This window comes from Vollenhovia emeryi, unplaced genomic scaffold (genome assembly GCF_000949405.1).
Source record: "Vollenhovia emeryi isolate VEMERY1.0 unplaced genomic scaffold, V.emery_V1.0 DF939149.1, whole genome shotgun sequence".
In the NCBI taxonomy this organism is placed as follows: Eukaryota; Metazoa; Arthropoda; class Insecta; order Hymenoptera; family Formicidae; genus Vollenhovia; species Vollenhovia emeryi.
The window spans coordinates 1310671-1320584 of NW_011967217.1; the positions used below are offsets into that span (position 1 = coordinate 1310671).

Here is a 9914-nt window from a genome sequence, read left to right on the forward strand (position 1 = left end):
TATATCATTATACGTAATAGAAAGCTCACCCTTCAAATACTCGCTGTAGGCGAACATAACGTCCACGATTCCAGTCCACCTTGGCTTTTCTCTTTTCTCACTCATTTCGTCGGGGCCCTCGCTGATGTCTATAGTTTTACAGTGTTGCTTCACGCCATTCTCACCAGGCATAGGTAAAGTGGGATAGTACATCGAAACTATATTCGGAACCAAGGGTGGCAGCGGTGGTGGTCGCTCCGGAATATGTTTCACTTTAACTCTGTCCAGAAGACGCATTTTTTGAGGTGGTTTTGGTAAAGCTGGAGGATTCCTAGAATAAACTTTGGCGATTCTTTCACAGTAGGCAGTAACGGAGTTTGCGCTTTTCCGTTTCTTGCGATCTGCCAGAACGTATTGCCATGTCACTTCTGCCTCTGCAATCACAAATTGCAATTGAAATAACTGTCTCATTTAGCATGTAATTTTTTGTATAATTACAAATATTACATAAACGCGATTAATTAAATATATTTACCGTCTCTCTTATTCGGAGGCATAATATCGAGACCTATGGTTCTGAGAAAGCCAACTTTTGGCTCGAAATCTGGCGTGTGAAGCAAAACGTCCGGATGCTCACGCGGAACCGGTAAGATGGATTCTATTACAGGATCTACTTCCAGAGGTAGTTCTGGTGGGTCAGGATTCAATCTGTATCTTTTTTCCACCTTACACAATTCTATCTCTGCAAAAGTAACGACAACGTAATCAACTCGGTAAAATCAACATAAAGAAACGCGACAATAACACGTGATTTTCTTACCGTTCCTAATGGTCAGTGTAGTCAGTCCGAACATGGCTAGGAAGGCCAATTTGTCTTCCGAATATTGTAGCTTAGCCGGCGGACCTTTCGTGATCCAAAGATCCACGTCTTTGGCTTCCTCCTCGCCCTCCGAGTCAGAGCTACACGAGACGCCCGTGTTCCTTTCCCTCCTACGCTTACGCCTCTTCTCGGCCAGATCGAGGGACGACGTTAGTTCCTTCTTCATCATCTCAGGCATCAGGAAGGACTTTTCGCTGCTGGTGACCTCCTGCTTGCTCAGGGCTTTGCTGAGGTCAGGCACATTTAGTACCGCTGGTTCGCACTTCACGGAAATCTCAGTCAAATTATTGCACTTGTCGGTAAAGCAAAACGCGGTCGTCTTTAGCTCGTTGCTGCTCGTCGAGAAGTTGAGGAGCTTCTCCTGATACTTCGGGATTTGCAAGAGCACATTGGAGACGTTCTGACAAGTGCGCAACACCTCCTCAGACTTGATACTCTGCATCAGCTGCGTCGTGTCCATCGGCTTCTGCGCGATGTCGCTTATGCTAAACTTAAAGCTCGGTTGAAACGGTAATGTGGACAAGACGTTGTTCTGATCGCATTGCAAAGCACAATCGACCTCGTTCTTGCACTCCTTTTCGCCGAGGTTATAATTTACCGGATGAGGGGGCTTCAAATTCTTTCCCTGCTGTTCATAAGGCAGATGCGGGACCGCGGTTTTTTCCTGGAGCGAATTCGCCGCGACATGATTCTGACTTGGCAACTGCGGTTGCCTGATTACATTCTCGCTCACGCGCTCGCTCTTTTCGCTGCACGCGTTCAGCTTGTTGTCTTTCACCGCGACGTCCGAGTTGCTTTTATGATGCGCGTTTGTATGATTTGCAATTTTACCACCGCCACTGACTTGAGTGTTAGCGCTGAAACCGCTGTTGATCATCGTCTTCTCGCTGGAGACGCAATTAGTCGCGCTATCATTTCGCGAGGTCAACGTGGTTGCCGTCTGATGAGGCTCGCCGACGTGATGCGCGTTCTGCTGCTTCGCGATACTCGTCGAATTAGTCGAATTAGTGATGCTCGCGCCGCCGCTGCCGCTGTGACTGCTGTTGCTGGCGTTTATCGTTGGTACGTTGAGCTTGGCTTGAGAATGATGCTGCTGATGCGGCGACGACGACGACGACGACGACGACGACGTCGAGAAGTGTGGCGGTTTGTAGAGACTTGGCACGTGCGAAACGGGTATGTGTGGATGATGGTACTGCTGAGGTGGTGGATAGGGAATCGGTTGGGAGAGCGCTTGCTGGCTGCTCATGGACTTGTTGTCCATCGAGGAATTCTCCTGCATCACTTGACTACCCACGGTTTGCGAAGCAATCGGCGCCATCGACGAAGTCTTCAAGGATGACGGCTCGTGATGGCCGATCTGATTGACTATACTGTGATTGTGACTGTTCATTATCGGTTGTCTCTGTTGCGCCTTTGTCGAGGAAGAGCGGAACGAGTCCTCGAAGGGCCTGACGAAAGCCGGCTGCGACGTTGTCGTGGTGCCCGTTGTGGTAGTCATGGCCGCCGTCGTGGGCAACGCGCTCCCTGCTGTCGTCGTAGTCGTCGGCGGCTCCTTGCTTCTAGATACATGAACACTGTGGGACAACGGCGGGGACTTGTGGGCCATGTGATTCATGGAGTTCAACGTCAACGAAGAACTGCTGGGCGGCGTTAGCGCCGCGTGCGTAGTCATTGCACCGGAGAGAGAACTCGTAGTCGTCGCACCGCTCGTACTGTTCGCGCGTGGTTGATGTTGCTGCTGCTGTTGCGACGAGAGCTGTTGATGCTGTTGCTGCTGTTGATGGTAAATGGAACTGGTGACCGTGGTAGTCGCGCTGCTCATTATCGTGGCTGTGTGCTGACTAGAATGAATGGTACTCGACGGCACGGGGGGCAAGTGAAGAGAGGGAATAGAGATGATAGGCGGGAGGGGCATGCCTAGGGACAGCGGGGGTGGAGGCGGTGGTCCTATGACACCAGGTGTCAAGGACGGTATGGAAGGTATCGGCGGTGGACAGATCGGCGCCGTGCTTATAGCCACCGGCGGCGGCGGTCCAAGATTCAAAGGGGGCATAGTGGAACCCAAAGGGGGCGGAATGGGCGCAGAGCTGGCGGAGCATATCGAAGTGGAACCTAGGGTCGGTCCGATGGGTGCGGCTGGAGTGGGGAAAGGTGGCAGACGAGGATGATAGATGGTGACTGCCGCCGCTGCCGCTGCTACTGCTGCCGGATCGGAAGGCGGTGGTGGTGGCGGTGGTGGTGGTACAGCTGGTGGAGCGGAGGACTGTTGCTCCTCTTTCCGGGATTGGTGGTGACTGCTACCGACAGTAACCGCGGGTCCACTGATATTGCTGCTGGAGTTACCGGCGTTGCTGGTGCTATTCCCACAGGTGTTACCGGCGTTGCTGGCATTGCCGCTGCTGTTACCACCACCACCACTGCTACCGCTCTGTCGTTCTCTACCGTCGCGTTCTCGGTCCCGGTCGCTATGCATCTGAGCCGCTATGGTCGGCTTCCTAGCTGGAACAAATCCCGAACACAGTGCTTGGTGATCTTCCACTCTACAATGAAAGAAATCTTGGCCACGGCGATACGTTGTTATCTTCCTTGTTAGTGCTTTTAAACATGCTTCGTACGAGTTCTATTGTCACTTACGAAATAATTGTGAGGTTTGAAATGGGACCAGAGAGAAAATTATATTTCGTGAAATGCTTTTCTTCCTTCTTAGGAATAAAGAAAATGCAACATATCGCTATAGCCAGATTCCGCAATTTCTTATAAACAAGCCAAAACTCTCAATATCTTGAGCGTGTCTAATACAAAATGTAGTTGCCTTTATCACAATGTGGTTTAAATGTTTTATTATACTTTGAGACAAGCTTTTACGATAAGCTCGCGCGCGAGGAGAAGCGTTAAGAAAATATTTCTATTTATTTTTATTGTCCCGAACTTATAAGTTTCGTAAAGTATAACGTTATACTGTGATTCACATCGACTAAATTATATCGCCTTTCAACAATAACTTCCAATTAATGGCCGCAATAAATTTGTTGTAGATTATTACGCATTAAATGATGATCGCATTAAAAACGCTTACGCAGTTAATGTACACCATGACGGTATGCAACGTGAAATTTTACGAATTTATTTCGTAATTATTAGTTTATCTATTTCAACTTACCTTTCGTTTCGCTTAATTATTCCAGCGCTATAAAAAGATCCTAAAATATATTCGCATCGAAGTATTGGGGATGATTACTGTCATATTTTCAATAAAGCTAAACGGAAAAAAAAATGGCAAACCAATTGTCTCTCTCTAAACTATCGGGGCAATCGCTATCATCGTTGCTCTTAGTATTAACAGTAGCGAGCCTACTTTTCTCATATAACAATAATTGCAGTAAAATAGATTATTAAAGTAATCGGACTACGAATTACGGAATCTTCCCCAAAACTGTTTCAGAAAATGATTCGAGGGTCAAGAATTCCAAGTCCACTAGAATTGCAATCACATTTTCTGCAAGTTTTATTTTCATTTATAGTCCAAATATACATGTTTACATAATAAATTATATATAAAAATGGTGTAATTTTGACAAAAGAACATGTATGATAAAGTTTATATACATCGGTTGATTCAGTCAGTATGAGGAGCAACATGTTTACTATACAATTAAGGGAAATGTTGACATTAATTGGTTAATTGCAAAATTTCTAAAACAGTTGCGGGAACTAACGCAAGAGTGCATGGCGCCTGACGAAAGAACACTTGGTATCGAAATAATTAGTCTATTAAATTGTAGCATTTACGCACCTACCTAAGTTCACGCCTTGAAATTATAAGTATCTAAGCGCGCATATGCATGTGCATCATGCGCGCCGTTTTTCTTGTCTCAACCAATACTTGTTTAACAAATCTAATTGATAAAAGAAAACTGTAATTTTACGATACCTAATAAAAGACACTAACAAATAAATGAACGCTCAAATCATAAAATATCAATAAACATACAATTTTACTTATATATCTTAACAATAATAATATATAGAGGGGAAAAAATCAAGAAACTTGATAATCAAGAAAACTGAAAATAATCTAAAACATATCGTTTATCGTATATAACAGTAGTCATCTCTCCGTTTAATATATAAGACCTCCTGGGCATCATCGCTGATCGCAGGAAGTCTTAATTTTTTTTTTTAATCATAAGCATCCTCGAAACTCAACGTCAAAATTCAACAAATCCTTTCCTTTAGAAGACGTGCACTCTTATGTTTAAGTTTCGCTGTTTATTAACTACAAAAACGATTAACTACATAACCAACCTGCCGTCGTACAGTAAGTAGTTTCACATTCGAGTAAACCTTACGAAAAAAAAAAACGATTTGGAACACGTATGCGAAGAACGTCGTGTACACAACAGGCGAATGGCCGACCGAAGGCCGACTTACTGTTAACATGACATTAACAAAAAGCGACAGCAGAGGATAAGTCTGACTTCGGTCCGTAAATAGGTAAATGGAAAAAAAAACAGCTAAATCGGGTCTCGGAAAAATTTCATTGCGTTCGTAATTTCGTATCTCATTGTCAGATCGAAACTAGGATGGCTAATATTTTGTTTCTTCGCCGCCAAGCCCACTTTTGACAATTCGGTGTCGAGCTGAGGGGCGATATTGTTAAGATGGGTATATACTGGGCGAACGAACAAACGGAAGGACGCGCGAAATCGAGTTACTTTGAACCACCTTTGCGAGCGGGTAAGGACTGTAAACGCCAGCGACAGTACATACCTAAGGTTCGCAGGGCGCTACACTCTCGCTTGACATTCGTTCGTTCGCGGCGTATACCTTTACCCACCTTTAGGCCCCGTTCCGGCACGAAATCGCGTGCTTACCTAAAAGATATCGACGCTACCTGCGTAAGAAACGAGAGTATAACTATGACTATAACTTTCATTAAATCTAGATTAAAATTAAAAGCGTAGTATGTTGTTTGTTCCGCGCGTTTGTCTGTTTTCTTTTGCTTTCCGACTTCTCACCGGGTTCACAGTCATATTTCTACACAACGGCTTCTCCTCGCTCGCGCCGCCAGTCCGTCTATCTACAGAACTCGCAATACAGGTCATTCGAGCGCCGAGAACGACGATCGCCGCTGAGAGTACGACCTCGCTTGTCGAGTTCGGCCTCGGAGGGGAGGACGGGGGGGGATTAAAACTAAACAAGACAACTTGCGCGGGGCTCGAACGAGCGATTTTATATTGAATATTGCAGATTCTGGCACCACTTCGAGAAGATGCTAACTAGATCATTCAACTGGATATGGCCGTATGGAAAAAAAAAATAGATATATATACGCGAAGATGACAATTCGTGCGGCGTGTTACGCCGCAGGAAATTTCGTGATTGAAAAAAAAAGGGGAAGAAAGGAGAGATAGAACGAGCTCGCGCGCCTTAACGAGTGATCGCACGATGGATCACGATCGCGCCTCGCGATCGACGCTTTCTTTCTTTACTTTTTTTTTTTTAATGAAAGGCAGTGGGGGGTGGAGCGACTCGCTCACCTGCAGTATCGGCGGATGCAGGGGCAGGCGCGGGTACCGGGGCGGCGGGAGCAGAACTTCTCGCTATTCTTCTCCTTTCCTCCTCCTCCCGCAACGCAGCCTGCTCCCGTGCTTGCCGTAGCCTATGTTCCTCCTCCAGCTTCAATCTGAAAAAAAGAAGAGAGAGCACCGCACCGCGGCGTTAATGAAGAAGTTCGGCATTCCCGACCGCTCGCTTAACGATTCTTCTTCCTTCTCTCTATCTCTCTCTCTCTCTCTATCTCTTCTCTCTCGCTCTTTCCGAGTCTTTTTGCTTACCGTTCGTGCATCACGGGAGACATGATGCCCAGGGAGGCGGGCGGCGGAGGAAGCATGTCGGGACTGTATCTCAGCCCGTACAGAGGATACGATGGCAGTCCCGGGAACAACGGCGGTCTTATCATTCCACATCGCTCCAAGTACAACTGTTCCTCTAATCTGCAACGGGAGCGCAAAACGGAAAATCAGTTGGAGCACTGGCCGACGCTTCGGCGGGTAAGGCCCTAGTGATTGATAATGAAGTCTCCTTTCCTACAATGTCAGAAACTGTTAAAGCGACGTCGGTGCCTACCTATAAGCGTGCGGCAGGTGCGGCGGTGGATAGAGACCGGGATGATAGGCGCTATAGGTCGCGGGGTCCAAGGCGAATGCCGGTGGATGGGCCGGATGGTGCTCGGGCCGGTACGGCTGAAAACCGGAACGAGCCAGCAATTCGGTAGCCGCGGCAGTTACGCTGTGTTTGCTGGTTTCAACGGGTCTGGCAGTTGTGTACAAGGAGGGAATTTCTTCAGGTCTTCGTTCGTGCGTCGATCGCTCCTGGAAAAAGAAATTTAACGACACTCGCTTAGAGTCCACGCCAGGCAGGGCGCACGCGATTCTCTTCTCCTCTTCTTGCGGCAATTGTGTAATCGATAACACTGGATAACGCGCCTTTCTCGATATGTCTGAACGATTCATACGCGTCGCGGTTAATCTTGAAATTGATAAGCGACACGTCGCAACTCGGTCGAGTCGCGGAGCCGAAGGAGAAATGTGCGAGCACTGCGATTCGTGGGAAGAAAAAATGTGGTGCGAGGCACGGTCCTGTTCCGAGAGTTAATAATATTTCCAAGACGATTTCCTGGAAGGCGCTAGACGAAGACGCAAATTGCCTGAAATTTTCTTCAGCTTATAGTCTCTTCCGCCACTTAGACGTTACGAGCGGTCTCGCAGTTTATTGCCGGGCGTTGTAACGAAGTCGTGCACCGAACCGGCAATGAATTGCCGCTCGGATGACTTCGTCATGGAAATTGGTAGGAACAACGCGTACCTCCGGTCGACCCAAGGCAACAAAACGAAGAATTTGCCATTATAGACAAATGTTAAGTGACGCGAGGTGGGACCGACCGGCTCGGGCGAGATTTCTAGTCTCCGGCGGCATCGACCGATTATTTTCAAAATCTTATCCCCGTTTTTACCCGAAAGAAAGGTTTTACGCCGGCGACGCGCTGTACAGGAAATTTGCACTTTTCCGCTTACATCGTAAACAAGACCACGTTAAAAAGGAAGAAACGCCTCAGTTCGAATTACTTGACCCAGATTGTCAAGCGGGAGAGCACAGGCTAGGAAAAGTCTCACATTTGCAATGCAACAGCGCGATATACAATCGCGGTAGGAAAAGGATCTTTGATCTCGGCGATTATCGGGGAAACTGGAGCCACCTTATTCCCTTTCCGCCCGAGTAACCACCTTTTTCATTTCGTTACCGAGATTGGTTGCGTTTTCGATCTACTTCCGAGCCTTTGACACGCCGCAATCTTGCGCAGCCGTTTACGATTCGCACGCCTCCGAAAATCACTTCCTCTCTTCCTGCCGCGCCATTTGGCAGCGGTAATCTTCTCCCGCTTCGACACTTTCGCCTTTGATGACGAGACGTTAATTTCCGGTAGCAATTACTCTCGAAGAATAGCCCGAGATGAGCCGCGGTATCACGCGCGGGATGTCCCAGAGTTCGCACGCTTTCTCTTAATTGCCGGCTCTCCGGCGCAAAAATCGGATGAAAAGTCATCTGCTACAATCTTTTAATTCCCAACGTACTTTCAGGTCGCTAAGCCGAGATAATTCCCGCCTCCGGTGGCACGACAAACATTTTGTAACACACGCGACTCGCGGGAGACGCGCAGCTTTGGGAATTTTTTGCGCCCGTCTAAGCCCCTCTCGGTAACAACGATGAAATAAATCGCGTCATCAGCAGAAGCAAATCCAAAAGATTCGCGAGGAGCGCAAATGTATGCACCCTCCTCTGGCCCTACGCTCTTCCAGATCCATTTACGATATTCTTCGTCGACCGTACAAAGAGGGAAAAAAGGGAAAAGGAGAAAAAAAAAGGAGAACCGCGTCGTCAACGTCGCAGAGGCGAAGGAGCCAAAGACGACCGATGTCAACGATTTTTCTCAGCCGCGCCCGCTATGTGCCTAAGCGGCCGCTTATTATTCCGATCATGGGGACCACCGAGTCTCTCCGAGGTCGAGGGTACCTTTGTTCGCGTTTCGAGACGGATGCACTTCTGTCCCGGGCGAGAGAGGGACGTAGAACGCGGCCGGTGCAATTACTCACCTTAGCAGGGGAAGGACCTCTGACCAAGGGCGGTGGCGCCCGGTTCTTCGGGCTGGCACGCGGTTCCTCTTCCTGAGGTGCCGGGCCCGCCTGCTTGGCCAGGTTCCTCAGGGCGGCGGCGAAACTCCTGCTATTCTGCTGCCCGCCCGGTCCAGGTCCCGGGGTGTGACCCTGAGGTAGTACGCCGGAACTGGGTCGGTGGGACTTGCCGATCGAGGTCGGCTGAGCTTTGGTGCTGGCGGGCTGTAGACCTGAAAAGGAGAGCGGAAGAGGTCAACGTCCGGGTCCGTGTGAAATTTACCCTGGCGCATAACTTAACTCCGGGGGATCTACGGCTGTGGATCTTGACCTCGGCGGTCAGAGGGGAGAGCGCGCCGGCGCGGGATCGCTTTTCGGATCGCAGACAAATGTCGCGCGTCCGACGTAATCGCGGATCTCTGGTTGAAACGCGGCGGCCTCTCCTCCCGCCTGGATTTTCGCGGCCGGCTCGCCGCGAATCAATCTCCGCCCGTGACGGTTCGAGGGATGCACGTGTCGCTCGGAGGATACATGTGTCACACGCCTAATTATCCCCGACGGGAATTCGATTAACCGTGCCATTTGCTCGGATCTACCTATCGACGCCGCTCCCGAGGCTCTCGCATAACGTGATGCTCGCGGTAACAGACCTTCTCGATAAGCGCGTAGGTTTCGTACGCTCGTCGTGAAAGAGGCGTTATCGAGGCGAAGATTAACGAGCGACCCCGTCGTCTCCACACACGTGCATTCTCTCCCTCCCTCTCTTTCTCCGGTGCTCCGGTAACGAGCGTGCCTCATAATTCTCCCCGCGGGATCGGAGGTCGCGCTCGTGTTGACGTGACCCGCCGGGGAGGTCGGCCGAGCATGATCGACTTCGTGGG

At 49.0% G+C, this 9914-nt stretch overlaps 1 protein-coding gene across 2 annotated transcripts in view; it reads right to left on the reverse strand.

The window, feature by feature from the left end:
* Positions 1–9914, reverse strand: part of LOC105565767 — a 113550-nt gene that overhangs the window by 1966 nt on the left and 101670 nt on the right. For both annotated transcript variants that reach the window (XM_012019226.1, XM_012019225.1), the window contains 7 exons: positions 9016–9266; positions 6992–7236; positions 6700–6858; positions 6403–6548; positions 800–3361; positions 515–721; positions 30–413 (listed from right to left, as the gene is read on the reverse strand). In XM_012019226.1, the coding sequence (XP_011874616.1) occupies positions 30–413; positions 515–721; positions 800–3361; positions 6403–6548; positions 6700–6858; positions 6992–7236; positions 9016–9266 (3954 nt within the window). The remainder of the gene's footprint in view (positions 1–29; positions 414–514; positions 722–799; positions 3362–6402; positions 6549–6699; positions 6859–6991; positions 7237–9015; positions 9267–9914) is intronic.